We start from the raw sequence: 20,889 nt of genomic DNA, 5'->3' as shown, positions 1-20,889 counted from the left end.
TCTTAATTTCCTCATCTGTTAAATGCTAAGAAAACCCCAAATGGGATCACAAAGAGTTGGACACAACTGAAAATGATTCAATAACAATAGCTCTTAAAGCCTTGCTCTTTTTTCCCATCCTTCCCCTGGCTTCCAAAGGCAGTGTGCATAGTGGAGGAAGCAATGCCACTTGAGAGTCAGGAAGAGCTGGGTTCCAATACCACCTCAGATACTTAGTAGCTGTGTGACTGTGGGTAAGTCACTTAACCTGTCTAGATCTCTGCTTCCTCATCTGTAATATGAAGATATGAGACTCAGTTGTTTTTTTTCTGAGATCCTTTCGATCTCTAGTTGTGTGACAATGGGCATGTCTCATGACTTGTCTGTGCCTTTCTTTTCTTATTGGTTCAATGAGAGGGTTGGATTCAACAACCTTTCAGGTCCCTTCAGTTAGGATCCTATAGATCAATGACTGGATGGTATATGATCCAGTGGGACAGTGACCTCCATAAGCGAGTGGTTTCTAGCATCACCTTTAACATAGGCAGCAAGCTGTAGACCATTATTATGTCACTTCAGGTGCCAGAAGCAAGGATCACAGAGCCAGAGTCTCTGATCCTTAGTTTTGAAAATATAAACTATCCATAGACTTTTTTTTAACTCCAAGGCAGAAGAGCAGTAGGGCTAGGCAATGGGGGTTAAGTGACTTGCCCAGGGTCGTACAGCTAGGAAGCATCTAAGGACAGATTTGAACCCAGAACCTGCTGTCAATCCACTAAGCACCTAACTGCCTCCATCCATAAATTTTTGAAGGGAAAAGATCAAAGTGTTTAGAATTTTTCTGGGTAGAGATATTTCTCCCCAAACAGATAAAAAAGAAATCTTATCCCTATTCTGAGACTCAGTTTCCTTTTCTGTAAAATGAAGTCAGGTTAAATGATTCAGCTTTGGAGTTTATAATCTGAGGTTGAAATGTTTGTAGACTGAGCCATTTGTTCCTGGGGGAGAGGTGAGATCGACAAGTTCTATTGGACCGGATTCAAGAAGTGAATCACTAACAGTTAACGAACCCCTTCAGACATTTCATTAGCAGCTCTGCCACTGATCACACTTCTTGTAACAGCAGCAGATTGAACTAGAAGCGTGTTCAAAACAAATTAGAGACATTTCTCACACCAGCTCTCCATAGCTGGGGCAACAAAGAAAAGCCAAAGATGCTGAGACTTCCCAACAGAGAGGGGGGAAATGGGCCAAGCCCAGTTCCTTATCAAATGGCTTCTCTCCAGGGTGCTGATGGCAGCTGGCATGAGGGAGTCAAACCAGACCTGCCTGGGCTGAACTTCACATCTCTGAGCCTCGGTTTCCTCTTCTGTTAAGGAGAGGCTTGACTTAGTCCCTTCCATAAAGGCATGATTAGTGGGTTCTTTGGGAGTGGGGCAAGTAGTGCAAAATAGACTGTCAGGGGCAGCTAAGTGGCTCAGGATTTCTTTTTCCAACTTGAGTATTTTCTTTATTTACAAGTTCAAAACAACAGTCACAGAGAAAAAGGAGAGGACTTAGCTCAAAAAGCCTCTTGGGGAGACAGAAAATATGACCCCCAAGGGCCCCAACAGAATAGGATAAAGGTGAGAGGTCCTGGGTTCAAATCTGGTCTCAGATGCTTCCCAGCTACATGACCCTGAGCAAATCACTTATCCCTCATTGCCCAGCCCTGACTACTCTTCTGCTTTGGCATCAACACACAGTATTGATTTAAAGGCTGAAGATAAGGGTTTAAAAATTAGACCCCTCAAACTCAGTGGGAGAAACTGTGGGGTTATCAATGAGGTGCTCACTTGGGGAGGACCCTCACAGCTTCTTATTTTAACTTTATTATTATTTCTTTTATTATGTATTCTATTATGATTTAGTTTTATTTTTATCTTCTTATTTTATTTTTTCTAACTAAGTTCCCTTTTTATGTTGTTGAAAGACTAAAAGTGATAGAGTACCTTTAAATTTCACTGCCTGGGGCATAATCCCAGTTGTCCCCACCCTAGTCACAATTATGGCATCCTATGATTCTACGTTTCTATGAAGCCTAAACTTCCCAGAGGTTTCTAAAGTCAAGTGGGTTATTTGGTTTCAGCAGAAGTAAGAACCGGGGTACAAACAGGAAAGAAGGCAGTCTGGGAGCTGACCTATTTCAGGAAGGGCTCATGAGTGCGATTCATATCCCGGGGAATCCCAAGCCCATTTCTGAAGCAGGCAAATTTGGGATAAGTCTGGGAAAACTGTCCACCAGCTCCAGTTTCTATAGAGATGTTGATGGCCGCCTCCTTGACTTACTCTCAGTTTCCTCAACCTGAATTCAATGGGACAACTTCCTTGGTTTCTTTTCTTCTAGATATAGTGAGTTCACAGAAGAGGTTGAGATTTAGATCTAGAAGGGATTTTTAGAATCTAACCTTCCCATTGTACAGGTGAGGAAACTGAGGCCCATTGAGGCCAGGGTCACATAGCTAGTAAGTGTCTGAGGCAGGACTCAAACTCAGGTCTTGCTGACTCTAAGCTTTATCTACTGTGCCACCTGGCTATAGCCATACCCCCAAATTCTGACTTAACAAGAAACTCTTAGTGTCATCAATCATAGAATAATAGTATTTATAGCTAGAAAGGACTTTCTAGAGTGACCATGTCTAACTTCCTCATTCTACAGAAGAGCAAACTGAGTTTGAGAGAGGTCAATAACTTTCCTAGGGTTCCATAGTTTATAAGTGTCTGAGGCAGGATTTGAACTCTGGTCTTCCTGATTCCAACCCTAGTACTTGATTTACTGTGCCACCTAGCTCTTTGGGATCAGAATGTTCAAGTGATCTACCTTATATCTTAGCAAATAGCAGACCACTGGTAGGTACCTCAAGGCTGCCCATAGACTCCCAAGTGTTGCAGTGGATAGAGTGCTGAAGTTGGAATCAGGAAGACCCAAGTTCAAATCTAGTTTCAGACACTTTCTGTGTGATCCTGGGAAAATGACTTAGCCTCTCTCAAACTCAGTTTCCTCCTTTGTAAAATGAAGATAAATAGTACCTACAGGGTAGTTGTGAGGATCAGATGAGATAATATGTAAAGCAAACCACAAAGCACTTTATAAATGCTAGTTCCTATTATTGTTGTTGTTGTTTTATCTCATACAACCCCCTCATTTTACAGAAAAGGAAGACAAGGGCCAAGAAGTTTAAAAGAATTTGTCTAAGAGTATTTAGTTAGCAAATGACAGAGACAGGATTTAGACCAAGGTCCATTTAATGACTCCCGAGCCAGGACACTTTCCACTGTCCCTTATTACATTAGCAGAGGGAATTCTCACGCTGGGAATTTATGATACTGACACAATCCCAGCTTCTCTGCATATTTGTATATAACGTGGACAGAATTAATAGTGATGTTTCTGCAGATGTTTTTGCTCCCCTAAGGAAGTGTTTTCTGTTCTTTTCCCATTTGTTTCATGTATTATTGAATTGTTTTTTCCTTGCTTCACTTAGCTGTCCAATAGTAGAGAATGAGACCAAGGATGATTTGTCATCTCATTTTATACGGAGCAAAAACTGAGGCTTTCTCTATTCTCCGCCCCTTGCCATCTCACTGTATCCTTTTGTGTTTCCTTTTGGTTTAGAAACAAAACGTCACCATCATGGATCACCACTCCGCAGCAGAGTCCTTCATGAAATACATGCAGAATGAATACAAGTCTCGAGGCGGCTGCCCTGCAGATTGGGTCTGGCTGGTTCCTCCAATCTCCGGGAGCATCACCCCAGTGTTTCATCAGGAGATGCTAAACTATGTTCTTTCTCCTTTCTATTACTACCAGGTAATCAGGCTCTCACACTCTCTTCCAGTCTTAAGAGTTCACTTCTGGGATCAGAATGGGATCACCAATGGGTTCACTTTTGGGATCCTTAGCAATCTAAGCATAAAACATCATATGTCCAACAAGAATTTAATTGCCTGCTTATGGTATACCTGGCACTGTGCTAGGTGCTAGGGCTGCCAAACCAAAAATGGAAGTTCTTGCCTTCAGGAAGCTTACATTCAATTGAGAAGGAAACAATCTGAATATACATTCAATGAATCAAGTAGCAACTATTTATTGAACACCTACTATGTGCCATGCACTGTGCTTGATATTATTTATCGAACACCTACTATGTGCCATGCACTGTGCTTGATATTATTTATCGAACACCTACTATGTGCCATGCACTGTGCTTGATATTATTTATCGAACACCTACTATGTGCCATGCACTGTGCTTGATATTATTTATCGAATACCTACTATGTGCCATGCACTGTGCTTTATATTATTTATCAAACACCTACTATGTGCCATGCACTGTGCTTGGCATCATTTATTGAACACTTCACTTGAGTTCAATATTAAATACCTTGTGTGCTTGATACTAAAGACAAAAAAGAAACAGTGAATGTGGTTCCAAATCATTGGAAAGGACAAGAGCTTCCCCAGTTCCTCCTACCTACTGTACCCACAACAGGAAAGTCTATTATTGGTAGCAGAGCCAATGTTGAATTCTATTCCACCAGGGACAATTTTTCTTTTGATGTGGAAGTTTGTTATTTACATTGACTGCCTTCTGCATATTGTTTACTGACAACAAAATAACTCAGTAAAAGCAGCTTGGCAGGGTAGATAAAGTACCAGACTTAAAAGCAGGGACACCTAGGTTCAAATATAAGCTTTGACATCTATTAATTAACTGTGTGACTCTGGATAAATCATTTGTCTCAGGCAACTTTCCATGTAGTAGATGGGTTGTGAGTCTGAGCTAGAAGAGGGAGTTCCCATCCCTAGAGTTCTCTATATCACTAAAATAAAAAATCCTTTGGAAATTTGTATAAGCAGTTGAACTAGTGTTTTATCTTTTAAAAATTGTTATTTAGTTATATTTAGCTTTAAAAAAAAACCCTTACCTTCCATCTTGAAACCAATACTTTTCAAGTGGGGTCAAGTGACTTGCCCAGGGTCACACAGCTAAGAAGTATCTGAGTTCAGATTTGAACCCAGGACCTCCCATTTCTAGACCTGGCTCTCAATCCACTGAGTTACCCAGCTGCCCTCTTTTAGCATTTTTTTTAAAGTTTGGGTTCCAAATTTCCCCCCTTACTTCTACCCCTCACACACCTATTGAGAAGGCAAGAAAAGTGATACCAATTCTGTATGTGATGTCATGCAAAACATTTCCATATTAGCCATGTTGTCAAAACAAGCAAGAAAAATAAAATGAAAAAAGTATGCTTCTATTTGCACTTGGACTCCACTGTTTTTTTCCTCTGATGGTGGATAGTATTTTTTACTATAAAGCCTTTAGGAATTATCTTGGATCATTGTATTGATCAGAGTAACTAAGCCTTTCATAGATAGTCATTATATAATAATTATAATTATATATAATAAATAAATAAAATTGTTGTCAGTGTGTACAATGGTTTCCTAGTTCTGCTCACTTCACTCTGTACCAGTACATATAAGTTTTTGCATGTTTTTCCAAAACCCTCCTGCTCATCATTTCTTATAGCACAAAATATTTCATATTTCATCATAATCAAATACCACAACTTGTTTAGCCATTCCCCAATTGATGGACATCCCTTCAATTTCAATTTCCAATTATTTTCCTTTTCTCTTTTCTTTGATCTTGGTGGAATACAGAAATAGTAATGGTATTGCTAGGTCAAAGGCTATGCACAATTTTAAAGCCCTTTGAGTATAGTTCCAAATTGCTCTCCAGAATGATTGGATCAGTTCACAACTCCACCAACAATGCATCAGTACACCAATTTTTCCACATCCCCTCTAATGTCTGTCCTTTTTCTTTTCTATCATGTTAGCCAATTGGATAGGTGTAAGGTGGTACTTCAGAATTGTTTGAATTTGCATTTCTTGAATCTGTAGTGATTTAGAGCATTTTTTAAATGTGGCTATTACTTTTTCTTCTGCAAACTGCCTTCAATTAATGTGAGCTTTTTTTTTTTTCAGCAAGCCCTTTATCTCTCTGAATAAATCCAAACTAATGGGCCCTTGTCTCCCTTATGTCACATTTATTTTCCTAGGTGGAGGCCTGGAAAACTCATGTCTGGCATGATGAGAAGAAGAGGCCCAAGAAAAGAGAGATCAAATTAAAGGTCTTGGTCAAGTAAGTATGAGAGATCAGTGTTTTAAAACTGAATGGCAGCATTCCCTTCCAATGGATGCCTTCTTCCCTGTTCCCTTTTCCCAAGCCTTAGAACGGTAGAGATCAAAGAAGAAAGGTTATCTTTTGACACTGTATTAAATTCAGTATATTGAGTATAGTTGACCCTTGGAATCACCCCCATCTGATCTGTCTTCCTCTCTTCTCTTTTTCCCCAATATGGCTAGAAAAAGCATAAGAGGAGGAGGAGGAAGAGGAGGAAGAGGAGGAAGAGAAGGAAGAGAAGGAGGAGAAGGAGAGGGAGGAGGAGGAGGAAAAGGAGAGGGGGAGGAGGAGGAGGAGGAAGAGGATAAAGAGGAGGAGGAAGAGGAAGAGGAGAAAGAGGAAGACAAGAAGGAGGACAAGAAGGAGGAGGAGGAAGAAGAGGAGAAAGAGAAGGAGGAGGAGAGAAGGAGGAGGAGGAGGAGAAGGAAGAGGAGGAAATAGTGGTCAAGGTTGGGGGTGGATAATCCTTCGAATTACTTTAACTCTCAAGACTTCAAGCCCCATCTCTCTCTATGGACTCCCCCCATCCCAAGCCCTTCTCGCTTTGTGTGTGACACCTCACCTGTTCTCTCTGTCCATCCATCCCCCCAGAGCAGTGTTCTTTGTCTCTGTCCTGATGCGCAAGACCATGGCAGCCCGGATCAAAGTCACAGTGCTCTTTGCCACAGAAACAGGCAAATCAGAAACTCTGGCCAGGGATCTGGGAGACTTGTTCAGCTGTGCTTTCAATACCAAGGTAAACTTGTGGCTCCTGCCAGAGCCACACAGGACTGCTCCTTTTAACCTGAGTTCCCACCCCGCTCTGGGTGGGATGGGTTTGGATGATTCGCACTATTCGTTCTCTGGGAGCTCCATCCGGGGCCACATCAGCCACATTTTGTGGAAACTCCTCGTGGGTGGGTGGGCCAGACCAAATCTCATGGAATGCATATAGGAGTTAAGTCATTCTGCTAATGTAATGAAAGAATTCCAAGTTGCAATCAGACAGCTCTAGATGACCTCTGGTTTGTTGGTGGTTGTTTTTAGCCATGTCCAACTCTCTGTTACCCCATTGGGGTTTTCTTGATGAAGATCCTGGAATGGCTTGTCAATTCCTTCTCTAGCTCATTTGACAGAGAAGGAAACTGAGGCAAACAGGGTTAAGTGCCTTGCTAGGAAATGTCTGAGGCCAGATTTGAACTCAAGATCTTTATGATTCTCTATCCATTGTGTGACATAACTGCCCAGGTGATCTCTGGGATCATGGCCAATTCTGAGATTATGGAATTATGAGATCTTCATTCCAGTTATCTTAGCATGGCACCAGATTCCAGGATACCAGTCCTAGAGATGATGGGGCAAACTCTACTTTTCCTAGGATACTCCCATCAAGCAGAGCTCAGATGATCTGGTTCAGACCCAGACCAACAGCTCTTGGGTATCCCTGCCTGGCTTCCCTGGTGCCCTCTACTCTCCGGGCTCTGCTCTGCTTTATCCCACTGGTTTCCATGATTGGGTGAACTCAGAGCCCCAAGCCACGTACCCGATCCACACCCCACTCACCTCTCATGTCTGGCCCTTTCTCCATGGGGAAAGGCATAACTAGCATAAAGTTGGCCCCTTCCTCGAAGGCGGAATTTAGGGTTATGGTTTCTTTTAGGTTCTCTGCATGGACGAGTACAAACTGAACAACCTAGAAAAAGAGAAGCTACTTCTGGTGGTGACCAGCACCTTTGGAAATGGAGATTCTCCTGGGAATGGGGAGGTAGGTTTCACCAAAAGAAAAAGGAAAAAAGAAAAACAGAATGCTTCCATTCTCCTGGGATTATGGGATGCAACCAGAAAGCTTTCGAGTCTTAGTGAATTGCCTAGGAAGTTCAGTGACTTTCCCAGGATAGTGGAGACATGAGAATCCGAGGCCAGTTCTCTATCCTTTGGGCTGTGCTGCCTCTCAATTGTTAATGATTCATTTTTAAAGCAGTCCCAGTAATGGACTATATTACACAGGTGGGAGGGCTGGTAGAGGTAGACAGCTCCAGTTTGTACCCAATGGGAGAATGAAGGATTAAGGGTGACTCCAAGGGGTTTAACCTGGGTAGCTGAAAGAACTGCAGCACCCTGGACAGAAATGGAGAAATTAGGAAATTAGGGGGCAGGGAAGAAGATAATGAGTTCAGGTTTGGGCATGTTGATTTTAAGACGTACAGGGAAGAGGGGGCAGCTGAGTAAGACCCAGAGGTCCTGAGTGCAAATCTGGCCTTGGACATTTCCTGGCTGTGTGACCCTGGGCAAGTCATTTAACTCCCATTGCCTAGCCCTTACTGCTCTTCTGCCTTAGAACCAATTCTTGATTCTAAGGTAGAAGGTAAGGGTTTTAAGAAAATATACTGGGAAGCACCAGCTTGTCTGACTTTGGCATCTAAGAATTCTGTGATGCTCCCTCTTTCTAGAAATTGAAGAAGTCCCTGTTTCTCCTCAAGGAGCTAAAAAATAAATTCAGGTAAGTCTCTCCCCTGCTCCCCTGGCTGCCCAATACCATGCCACGTCCTGAATTCTCACCTCCCTGCCATGTGTTTCCTCTCTGGGCAGATATGCTATATTTGGCCTTGGCTCCAGCATGTACCCTCAGTTCTGTGCCTTCGCCCATGACATCGACCAAAAGTTTTTGCAGCTGGGGGCCTCTCAGCTTACACCAACTGGAGAAGGAGATGAACTCAGTGGACAAGATGAGGCCTATCGCAGCTGGGCACTGAATAACTTCAAGGTGATTTCCTAGCTAGAGACTGGAGAAAAGAATAAATTGCATGTATAAGAAAAGCCCAGGGTGGCCTGAAGGCTCTCCTATTGCCTGCACCCATTGCCATTGTCCTTAACCATGATGAGGACGGGGCAGCTGGGGTCCTCTGTCTCTCATCTAGTCTCTGGGCACTTACCCCATTCCTTTTTGGGGAAGTTCCATCATATGCAAAACTTGAAGAGATTCGGGAACAATTACGATCATGAAAAAAATTGGGTGTCATTTAGTTGGTTTTCAGTCCTGTTTAACTCTTCATGACTCCTTTTGGGGTTTTCTTAGCAAAGATACTAGAGTGGTTGGCCATCTTCTTCTCCAGCTCATTTTACAGATGAGAAAACTGAGGCAAACAGGGTTAAGTGACTAACCCAGGGTCACACAGCAAGGAAGTGTCTGAGGCCAGATTTGAACTTGGCTCTTCCTGACTCCTGCCCTCTGGGCCACTTTACTACTCCTACTATGCTGCGTAGCTCTAATATATAGGGCTCTAAAATCCATTTTCATTTTTCAAGAGGTGTAGATCTCATGGTGAATAAGATTTCTCTTTAACATCCACAGCAAGTGGTCATCTTGCTTCTGCTTAAAGACTTCCAGGAATGGCATAGTCACTCTTTGGAAGTAATCCATAAGCCTTTTAGACGACTTGAAGGGTTTTCCCTTATATTGAGCCATAAATTTTCCTAAATCAAAACACAAATCTTATCTGTTCAGTCATGTCCAACCTTTCATGACCCCATTTGGGATTTTCTTAGCAGAGATACTGGAATGGTCTGCCATTTTCTTCTGCAGCTCATTTGACAGATAAGGAAACTGAGGCACATAGGGTAAAGGGTCTTGCCCAGGATCACACAGAGAATTAGTGTCCAAGTCCAGATCTGAACTCAGGTCTTCCTGACTCCATGTCTGGTGGTCTATCCATTGTGCCACCTACCTACCCACAAATAATCTCGTCTTTCCCATTATGTCCTGCACCTCAACTAGATGTCAGAACTAGAGTACAGACAAAACGCACCTTACAGTTTCCAGTCTCATGCCTTTGCTGATGCTATTTCCCTACTTTGGAATACCCTCCTTCCCTCATTCTTTCTGACCCAGCTTGGATCTGTGAAATAAGCTCATTGAAGGCAGAGACTGTTCTTTTTGATCTTGGTGTCCCCAGGGTTGGAGCACAGTGCCAGGTATACAGTAGATACTTAATAAATGGATCTCAGAAATCTTCTGTAACAGCTCCAATTGGCTGAGCTCCCTCTCTCGGAATTCCCATAGAACCAATTTGGTTCTATTCCCGTTGTTTTATCCAGTCCTCACATGTGACATCTCTTCTGTCCTTTCTTAATTCTTCTACTAATATTTAACTTCTCATGTGTATCCAGTACAACACCCTATGTTCCTTAAAGCCTAGAATCTCTCTCGACCCTTCTTGTAATAATACTCTTATCATTCTGGGGCAACTAGGTGACTCAGTGGGTAGAGAAACAAGCTTAGAGAAGGGAGATCTTGGGTTCAAATTTAGCCTCAAATATTTCCTATCTGTGTGACCCTGGGCAAGCCACTTAACCCTCACTGCCTAGTCCTTACCATTCCTCCTTCTTGGAACTAATACTCAGTATCAATTTTAAGACAGAAAGCAAGAGTTAAAAATATTCTTAGCCTCCTCCTTTTAGATCACCCTACATTTCTTTCCTTCCCTGCATAAGATCTATTTTCCTTTACTGTATCCAGGTCATAGTAGGTGCAGTTTGTTGACCCTCCATTGATACCCCTGAGCCAGAGAACTCATCACTGAAATAGAAAAGGTTGCCAACATTTCTCACTGTCTTATCACAGGTGGCCTGTGAGACCTTCAACATCAAAGCCAGGGACACAATTCAGATCCCCAAATCGTATACCACCAATGAAACCTGGACCCCGGAAAATTACCGCCTTGTGCAGGATTCCCAGCCCCTGGACCTCAACAAAGGTATCTGCAGACTTCCATGTATCCCACGAGTTTCCATCCCTTCCTAAATTGGAATTTTGAGCCCAAGGTCCATGCCATACAACCAAGGCTCTCAGGACTCAGGGCGTGCCAGTGCCAGTTGTCTTGGGGTTACCTGGCCCAAGTTTGACAATAACATCCAAGTCACGGGATCAACAAACATTCATCCTGCACCTACTGTGTGCCAGATACAATCAAGGAAAATAGAACTCACCCAAGTCAGTGGGTACATGTTAAGTTGCATTTCAGAAACCTTCCACTGCCCAACCCTGAGAAAGACATTCTCAGCATGAAGCTAGGAGAACGGTGTGAAAGGGGATAAGCATACCAGGAATGTGCTGGTAAATGTTTAACAAACAGCCCTGTAGGGGAAGAAATAGTCACACCACATACTTTAAGCTGAATCTGCATCATGACATTTTCTCTGTCACTTTCTTAAGTGGAGATAATCAACAAAACAGTTGAGGACCAATTTGTAACATCTGCTCATTTCTGGAATATAAATGCTCACACTGAAAATTTAACAATCAGCTCTTGATATGGGTTTGACCAAGCTCCAGGATACTCCCAGCACCATGTTGATGTGCTAACAGGTTTTAGGATAGAGGTGTGCTGGGGCACTGAGCAGCCTGGTCATCACCTACAATCTCACCATGATATTGCTTCAGTTTATCCTGCCTTCTTCTCCTGAGGCCACCAAGACCCCTCATGAAAGAGTAGCCTGAGAAAATAGACAATGAGAGCCCTGCCCTTCCCCTTCCCATATTGCCATGCTGAAGCAAATGCTGCATTAATTACATTTCTTTCTACCATAGCCCTCAGCAACATGCATGCCAAGAATGTGTTTTCCATGAAGCTCAAATCAAGACAGAATCTGCAGAGTCTCAAATCCAGGTATGGTGCACAACACCTTCTGATATGGAATAGGATTGCAAAAGTGATTTAGAGGAATTTAACTTTTTAATGAACAAAAGCAAAGAGAAATCAAGTTAGTCAACCAATTAAATGTAGTAAGAGTCTGCTATGTGAGAGGCACCTGGATGGTTCAGTAGATTGAAAGCCAAACCTAGAAACAGGAGGTCCTGGGTTCAAATCTGGCCTCAGATGCTTCCTGGCTGTGTGACCCTGGGCAAGTCACTTAACCCCCACTGCAGCCCCGACCCTTCTTTTGCCTTAGAACCTATACATAGTATGGATTCTCAGATGGAATGTAGGGTTTAAAAAAAAAATAAAAAATATATAGTGTGTTATGTAGCTTTATATATATTTACATATATATATATATACCTCAGTTTCTTCCTCTGTAGAATGAGGGGCTTAGATTAGATGACCTAGGGTGATCTTTTGGAAAGAAGGAAAAGGGGTGAGTTTGATTCATTTCAGGGGTTCATCAGCATCCCAGCAGGACGAGGGCATTTGTAACTTCCCAGAAAGTCAAGGCTCAGCCCATAACTTCCTATGGCCACCAAACACTGTGTCATCGATTCTCAGCAGTCATGGGGCTCATTATCTGTTTGGAAAATGATTGAGGTTCATTCTGGTCCTGCCACCAGAAAAGGAAACAGAGACATACAGATTCCTTTACTTCTTAGGATCACAGATTTAGAACTGGCAGGGTCTCAGAAGTCCCTTGTCCACGCTTCCCATTTTATAGATGAGAAAACAAAGTCCAAGTGGATTTACTTGCTTGGTGTGATACAGGGAGCGAGCAGCAGAAACCAGTCTTCAAAATACCTTCCACCGTACCAGGGATCCATTAAACATTCTTGGAAATAGTGTGTCAAGGAAATAGGACTGCCCCGAGCGAGCACTATATTCATCTAAGGATTCACATTATTCTGGCTACTCTACGTCCCATGACTTTTTAACCCTTACCTTCTATTTTAGAATCAAGAATGTGTATTAATTCCAAGGTAGAAGAGTGGTAAGGGCTAGGCAATGGGGCAAAGTGACTTGCCCAGGGTCACACAGCTGGGAAATGTCTGAGGTCAGATTTGAATCCAGGACTTCCTGCCTCTAGGCTGGCTTTCAATCCACTGAGCTACCTAGGTGCCCCTGGCCCATGACTTTTGAAAGCTATCCTTTTTTGTAACAGGAGGGTGTTTGATTTAGGACCAACCTCCCACCCCACCCCCAAATACCTTTCCAAGCCTTCTTCCCAACATTTCATTCATTTGTTTAAATAGGTCATTTTTCTAGGAAAAGATCTCTACTAGGTAGAGTGAGATAATCTGTTCCTAGAACTTATGAACAAACCAATCACTTGGGGGAAATGTCCAGTAAATGGAGCCTTTGACCCCTTCTGAGAACCCCAAAGTCTTCCCAGGCAGCATCTATCTTTTGAGGGCAACTCCCTGAGCCCCTGAGACTCAGGGACTCCTTTAACCATCAGGTATTTTCTGTATTAGTCCAGGGGTTCAGGTTAATGGGGATGGGCATATTTCCTGAGGAAGCAGGAGCCAAAAGGGTCCACCCATCCCCAAGCCACAAAGGAAATCCTACTGATGTCACCATGGCTTTCTTGCTCTCTCCTAGCCGGGCAACCCTCCTCATTAAACTTTACGCTGAAGGAAACCAGAATTTGAATTATGCACCAGGAGAGCATCTTGGGGTTTTTCCTGGCAACCAGCCCACCCTAGTTCAGGGTATTATGGAGCGAGTAAAGGACGGCCCATCACCTCACCAGTCCTTCCGCCTAGAAATCCGGGATGAAAATGGTAAGTTCTTTCCCAAGGGGCCCTTCCTTACTCAAGAGTTTTAACCTGTCACTGACATCTAAACTGGTCCTTCAGCCAAAAGGCTTCACTGCATGTTTGCATGTCCTTCTGCCTACCATGGATTAGTCAGGGAGGGACTCTTTCCCAGGCTGGGGTGGGTGGACGAGCCTTATAAATGACCATCTTGTAAAATTCTAGCAAAAATGCCTGGAAGGTCAATAAACTTTTCCTTTGCAAATAACCTGCCAGCTAGGGGGAGAGCTGGAAAAGAGACACCCACCTCTCTGGAATCTTCCCAGGATGATAGATTTAGAGCTAAAAGGGACCTCAGAGGTCATGGAGTCCAACTCTCTTATTTTACATTATAAGAAGCTAAGGGCAAAAGACCAGAAGTGCCATTAAATGTAGAAAGCATCAGAGAGGGAGTTTGTACAGAGGTACTCTATCAGGGCCACCCATCTGTGACTAGGTAATTGCTTAAGGTATATAGAGGTTAAATGACTCAACACATATAAATGTAGTAAATATCAAAGGTGGAATTTGGACATAGGTCTTCTTAACTCTAAATCCAGTACTCCATCCACTAGCCCCATGTTGACAAACCTATGGCACACGTGCCAAAGGGAGCTACCCCCCTTCACCTCTCCACCAAGCCTGAGGACATTCCTCATTTCACCTGCTCCTCTGCCCAGCAATGCAACGGGAGTGTTTCCTCACTCTCTGGAGTAAGGAGGAGGCTCACATGTAGCGTGAGGTTGTAGTTTGGGCACTCAGTCTCTAAAAGGTTCACCATCTCTGCCCTAGACCATGTGCCTCTTCAGTTGGACCAACTACATAATTTTCCATAGAGCTTATGTTCACTCCAAATTTTGTAGTTACAAAGCTCCATATCTCAGTTGTTATACTGGGTCTTCATGAAGATTTGGGGAGATAATATTACCAACTAGTTAAATGGAAAGGAACTTAGTCCTTGTGCCAGCTCCTTTCCCCACCTCAAAAAATAAAACACATACAAAAAATAAAACAAAGTTTTTTAGAACCTGCCTCCCCACCAGAAAAAGAGAGGGTATCTGACTTAGTCTGGGCAGCTAGGTGGTGTAGAGGATAGAGCACTGGACTAAGAATCAGGAAGACTCGTCTTTTAGTGTTCACATCTGGCCTCAGATCCTTACTAGCTGTGTGACCCTGAGCAAGTCATTTAACCCTGTTGTCCTCAGTTCTCCCATCTGTCAAATGAGCTGGAGAAGGAAATGGCCAACCACTCCAGGATCTCTGCCAGGAAAACCTCTACCTGGGGTCACAAAGAGTCAGACCCAACTGAAATTTAGGGCAGCAGCAACCACAAATCTGACTGAAATGGATAGAGTTGGCTTTGGCATTAGAAAGTCCTGTGTTCATGGCCAATCTCTGATACCTCTTGGCTGTGTGACCCTGGGCAAGTCAAGTAATTGGTGAGAGTCCCAAACAATGTTCTAAGACTAAAATGCAAAATGGTTACCAAACTGCATTGAAGGAGGGAATTTCCTTGCCATATGTTCCCTACACTAATAAAATGATGGATCCATTAAAAAAAAATCTGGTACTTTCCATTTAAATTACTTTCCTGTAGAATACCGTGTGTTATCTTCATACCTCGCACATGACATAGGCAGAAGGGATGATTCTTCCTCTTTACAGATGGGGAAAGTGTTTTATTCCTATCTTGGGCTCCATTCCAACTTGTCCATTTGTCTAAAGGGAGATTGACCAAACCAGGATACAATGTGGTGGAGGAGAAAAGAGAGGTGGACTTGGGTTCAAATCTCACTTTGGATGCCTACTATCTATCTGCCTGACCTCGGGCAGGCCACCCAATTTCTCTGGAACACTATTTCTTCATCTCTAAAATGGAAGGGTCAAGCTAGATGCTCCCTGAGCTCTCTTCCAATTCTACGTCTATGGCCCTATGATACATCCCAAGGAAAAAAAACAGTCCCAACACACTATCTGTCCTGTGATGGGTCAGTTGCATCCCCTTCTCATACAAAAGACAACCTTTTTCTATAGCAAAATCTTTAAGGAGGACAGGCTGGACAGTCTGGGTCCTTCTCTTCCAGCGGGCTCCATGGGACCGTGTCCAAGAGGCTTAAGATGTTGGACCTGCATCTGTCATCTGCAATGAGTCAGACTCCTTGGGGTGATGAGCTTCAGCTCTGCCCAGCTTTCCCTCTTTAATTCCCACCTGTCCGGGTGGCCCCATGGCTGCCGTGGCCCTCTCCCTCTTTATGGAGCCTCCAGAAGCTCTCCCGTGAGTCACTTCTTGGCCATCTCTGAAGGTTTCCATTCCAATTCCTTCCTCCCCTGCCCAGGTGACTACTGGATCAGCGATAAGAAGCTTCCCCCCTGCTCCCTCCACCAGGCCCTGACGTATTTCCTGGATATCACCACCCCCCCAACCCAGCTGCTTCTCCGAAAGTTGGCTCAGCTGACCACTTCAGAGGAAGAGAAGAAGAGGCTGGAGGCTCTGTGCCAGGTGCTTCTGGGATTGGGAATGGGGATGGAAGTGTGGGCAAGGAAGACATCCCCAGGGCTGGTCTCGTTAACCCCTTTGTGAGGCCCACTGAGGCAGAAGCATTTGCCCTTCTTTGCCTTCCATGCCCATGGATGGGTGACTCTTTTAGGGACCCCTTCTCGGAAGAACGGCTTTAAATAATGGAAAGAGGTGCCAAATTTCAGTTGGGGGTTGCTGAAAAGAAAGGCAGACGTGTCTCTTCTCTAAGTTTGGTTCTCTGCACTCAGGGGTCCCCCTAAATGTCTCTAGAAGAGACTTGGGAAGCTTATTAAGGGCATTTTCTCACCCACCATTTTTGGACTTCTCTATGCTCTGGACTGGCAGGAAGTTGATGGTGTGGTTTCCATTGTGGAAATCAACACTAGAGAAAGGGCAAATGTCTCGCCCTGAACTATGAGGGATGCTCTCCTGTTTGGCTTCTTTGTGGGGTGACGGGCGGGAGAACTTATGGTCTGAGACCAAAGGAAACACCCTGTTCTCAGATTTGGCCTTCTCTTCCATCTTAGACTCAATACTTTATATTGGTTCCGAGGCAGAAGAGCAAGACAGGCTAGGAAATGGGGATCAAGTGACTTGCCCAGGGTGTCTAAGGTCAGGTTTAAACCCAGGACTTCCCATCTCTAGGTCTGGCTCTCAGTCCACTGAGCCACCTGGCTGTCCCCCATGGTTTAACCTTTTGAGGATGACTCAAGAGCTCAGGGGGATGCCCTACGCCCAAGGTATTACACTGGGGTCTGCCTGAACCCAAAGCTTTGGATAAAGCTGGTTTACAAGGCCAGGTCCTGCTTCCCAGGAGCTCTCCAGTTCAAGACAGCAGACAAGACAGATACAGGAAAGAAAAGCTGGGTGGACTGTAGTCTGAATATCTTGTGAAAAGGGAGGGGTGGAGAGGAAGGAAGTAAATACATCCCACTGGCGGTATTGATATTCTTAGCAGAGGAAAAGGAACAGAACTTGTTTCATGTCTAGCCTGAATTTATATAGCACTTAAGGGGGAGTGGGGTGGGGTGGGGGGTGGGAAGGGTGGGATTTTTGAAGCAGATTTAAGGAGTCAATAAAACATAAACCCCTTAAAGGCAGGGACTGTGTCATTTTTGCCTGGCACTTAGTAGGGTCATTAAAAAATGTTTGTGGATTTGTGATCTTAGTAAGAATAATGGGAGGAGAATAGGGTGTTTTCATTCTACTCTTGAGAATTTATTAAGGGCCCACAGAATGCAGAGTTGTGTCCTAGGAGAGGTGCGAAGTTTAGCTGAGACATGGGCCACTGAGACTAGTAGAATGTGGGTGCTGTTAGCACCCTCTACATTTTATTATCCTCAGGCAAAGCTCCAATCACTCTGCCCTAGTCACAGTTTTTGTTTTTGTTTTTGTTTTCTTTTTAAGCCCGCACCTTCTGTCTTAGAATCAATACTGTGTATTGGTTCCAAGACAGAAGTGTAAGGGCTAAGCAATGTGGGTTAAGTGACTTGTTCAGGGTCATACAGCTGGGAAGTGTCTGAGTCTGGATTTGAACCCAGGGCCTCCCATTTTTGGGTCAGAGGTCATTTTGAACTGTAATTAGAGAGGAACAGCTAGGTGGCTCAAAGGATAGAGTCAGACCTGGAGACAAGAGGTCCTGAATTCAAATCTGACCACAGATACTTCCCAGCTGTGTGACCCTGGCCAAGTGACTTAACCCCCATTGCCTAGCCCTTGCCACTCTTCTGCCTTGAAACCAATACACCCTATCGATTCTAAGATGGAAGGTGGGGTTTTTTTTTAACTAAATAAAGGCCTGGCCAATCTTGCTCAGCACCAAGGGGAACGCCAGTGAGTCTCTAACACAGCCTTTGGATTTCAGACCTCAGAATACAATAAATGGAAGTTCACCAACAGCCCCACATTCCTGGAGGTGCTGGAAGAGTTTCCCTCCATCCAGATTTCAGCCACTTTTCTGCTCTCACAATTGCCTCTGCTTAAACCCCGCTACTATTCCATAAGCTCATCTCAGGACCTCCACCCCAAGGAAATCCACTTGACTGTGGCTGTGGTCACTTACCAGACCAGAGGTAAGAGCCCAAGGACTGAGGGCCAGGCCTTTCTGCCCCACTGGAGCATCAGCTCATTCAGTCCCAACATGCCGCCATCTTTGTTAGGATAAAGTTTAGACTCTAAGGAAGACCCACAGAAAATGCCTGAAGGGAAGACTCTTACAAGGCTCCTATGGTGGCCTAACAAACAAGGCAGATGGCACAGATTTGGAGTGAACCAGTAAAGGCTTGCAGGAGTCTTGGGTTCAAATTCTACTTCCCTCTGAAACATAAGAATAATTGGGCTTTCCATAACCACTTCAGGTTAGTAAAGGCACCTACACACAATATCTTATTTTATCCTGATAACTGCCCTGTAAAAGAGATGATGCAACTCTTGTGAGCCTCATTTTTACAGAGGAGGAGATGGAGGCTGGAGAGGGGAAATGACTTGCTCAAGTAGCAGAAGCAGAATTTGAACCCAGTCCACATGACTCTTTTGAACAAACAGTCAAGTGCCCTTTACAATTTGTCATGTACCCTCCTTCCAGTAGATCAGCAGCATTGCTGGGGAGGAAGGATTGCAAATAAAAGACCTTAGAAGGGATGAGCAGGTGGTCTTTGGAAGGTCAGAAACTATGTGAACCAAGGTACCTCTTGGTCCATTCTGGACTCCTGGACCTTGTAGGAAGGATCGAGAAAGCCCCATTGCCTCACCCAGCATTTTCTCTCTTTTCTCCTAGATGGTCAGGGCCCCGTCCACCATGGAGTCTGCAGCACATGGCTCAGTGACCTGAAGCTCCAAGAGACCGTGCCCTGCTTTGTGCGCAGGTGAGGCCCCTGGCATGGATTGAAGGGAGGGGAAGGAAACCTCGGATGTTACCAGCCCTTCAGGGCCTCCATAGAAGTCAGACCCAGAAGAAATGGACACATATGATGCCCTCCCATCCTTCCTTTCTCTCTCTTTCTCTTTCTCAGTCTCTGCTTTGCTGACTTTGTCTCTCCTTTCTTTATCTCCCCCTCTGTCTAACTATCTGTCCCTTTCTGTCTCTGTGTCTCTGTTTCTGTCTTTCTCTCTCCCCCTCTCTGTCTCTATCTCTGTCTTTTTCTCTATCTCTCTCCCTCTCTCTCCTCTCTTTTTCTCTAAGTATTTGTCCTGTTCTGTCTCTTCTGTCTCTTTCTTCTTTTTCCTTTATTTCCCTCCCTCCCCTATTTCTCTCTAAGTATCTGTCCTTTTCTACCTTTCTCTCTGTCCCTTCTCTCTGTCTCCTTGTCTGTCTCTCTCTGTCTCTTTTCTTTCTCTCTTTACCTCTCATTGTCCCTGTCCCTCTCTCTTTCCCTCTGTCTCTAAGAATCTGTCCCTTTCTGTCTCTGTTTTTCTCTGATTCCACCTCTCTATCTCTCTTACTTTCTCTCTCCCTCCCTCTCTCTGTCATTATCTCTGTCTCTCTTTCTCTCTCTCCTCTCTGTCTCGTTCTCTCCCCATCTATGTCTCTATCTCTACCTCTTTCTTTTTGCTAGGATTCTTAGGAGACAATACCAGATAGGCTGGGGGAGCCTGGCTATTACAGAATGGATGCCAATGGCTCAAAACTCCGTCTTCACTCTTCTCCTAGTTTAATGAAGTAGAGAATCAGTCAAGGAGAGGACAACAGGGCTGGGGCTGGGGGATGTGGACCTTAAAGAGCTTGTGATTCCAAGTTTCTTTTCCCCAATGTTAGTGCCAGTGGCTTCCAGCTGCCAGAGAACCCCAGCCACCCATGCATCCTGGTAGGGCCAGGTACTGGGATAGCCCCCTTCAGGAGTTTCTGGCAACAGCGCCTGGTGGACAGAGAGAAGAAAGGTAAATATCCCAAGGACCCTTTTCCTTATGCCAGCTTTCATTTTTTTTAATACTCTATGGACTAGGGGGCAGCTGGGTAGCTCAGTGGATTGAGAACCAGGCCTAGAGACGGGAGGTCCTAGGTTCAAATCTGGCCTCAGACACTTCCCAGCTGTGTGACCCTGGGCAAGTCACTTGACCCCCATTGCCTAGCCCTTACCACTCTTCTGCCTTGGAGCCAATACACAGTATTGACTCCAAGACGGAAGGTAAGGGTTTAAAAAAAAATACTCTATGGACTACAAAGTACTTTCCTTTGGGGGGAAAGAGGAAGATTATTACCCCCATTTTATAGAGGAGGTAACTGAGTCCCAGGGAGGTGAGCTGATTTGTCCATGGAAGCACAACTTGTAAGAGTCAGACCCAAGCCTTGAACTCGGGTTTTCTGACCCTAAGGTCAACCTTCCTTTTTTTCACATCATTTAGTTTTGTTTTTTTAAGAATATTTTTCCAAGGTTACATGATTCAAGTTCTCTCCCTCCTCCATCCCAGAGCTGACAAACAATGCCACTGGTTTATACTTAAAAGCCATTTCCATATTATTCATTTTTATAATATTTATATTTTATCTTTTATATTTATATTTTTATATTATTTTTATATTATATTTTATATTTATTTATATTTATATTTTTATAATATTTATATTTTATCTTTTAAAACCAAAACCTCGGGGGCAGCTGGGTAGCTCAGTGGATTGAGAGTCAGGCCTAGAGATGGGAAGTCCTAAGTTCAAATCTGGCCTCAGATACTTCCTAGCTG

The 20,889-nt window shown here is 44.0% G+C and overlaps 1 protein-coding gene across 1 annotated transcript in view; it reads left to right on the top strand.

The window, feature by feature from the left end:
• Positions 1-20,889, top strand: part of NOS2 (nitric oxide synthase 2) — a 46,290-nt gene that overhangs the window by 19,836 nt on the left and 5,565 nt on the right. Inside the window, exons 11-23 of the mRNA XM_056819502.1 lie at positions 3,635-3,829; positions 6,090-6,172; positions 6,806-6,950; positions 7,854-7,958; positions 8,644-8,693; positions 8,783-8,957; positions 10,815-10,947; positions 11,781-11,859; positions 13,501-13,682; positions 16,031-16,194; positions 18,077-18,284; positions 18,989-19,076; positions 19,967-20,088. Of these exons, the coding sequence (XP_056675480.1) occupies positions 3,635-3,829; positions 6,090-6,172; positions 6,806-6,950; positions 7,854-7,958; positions 8,644-8,693; positions 8,783-8,957; positions 10,815-10,947; positions 11,781-11,859; positions 13,501-13,682; positions 16,031-16,194; positions 18,077-18,284; positions 18,989-19,076; positions 19,967-20,088 (1,729 nt within the window). The remainder of the gene's footprint in view (positions 1-3,634; positions 3,830-6,089; positions 6,173-6,805; positions 6,951-7,853; positions 7,959-8,643; positions 8,694-8,782; positions 8,958-10,814; positions 10,948-11,780; positions 11,860-13,500; positions 13,683-16,030; positions 16,195-18,076; positions 18,285-18,988; positions 19,077-19,966; positions 20,089-20,889) is intronic.

Source organism: Monodelphis domestica, chromosome 2 (genome assembly GCF_027887165.1).
Source record: "Monodelphis domestica isolate mMonDom1 chromosome 2, mMonDom1.pri, whole genome shotgun sequence".
In the NCBI taxonomy this organism is placed as follows: Eukaryota; Metazoa; Chordata; class Mammalia; order Didelphimorphia; family Didelphidae; genus Monodelphis; species Monodelphis domestica.
Note: the sequence above shows the minus strand (reverse complement) of the source record. Positions and strands in the feature narration are given on the sequence as shown.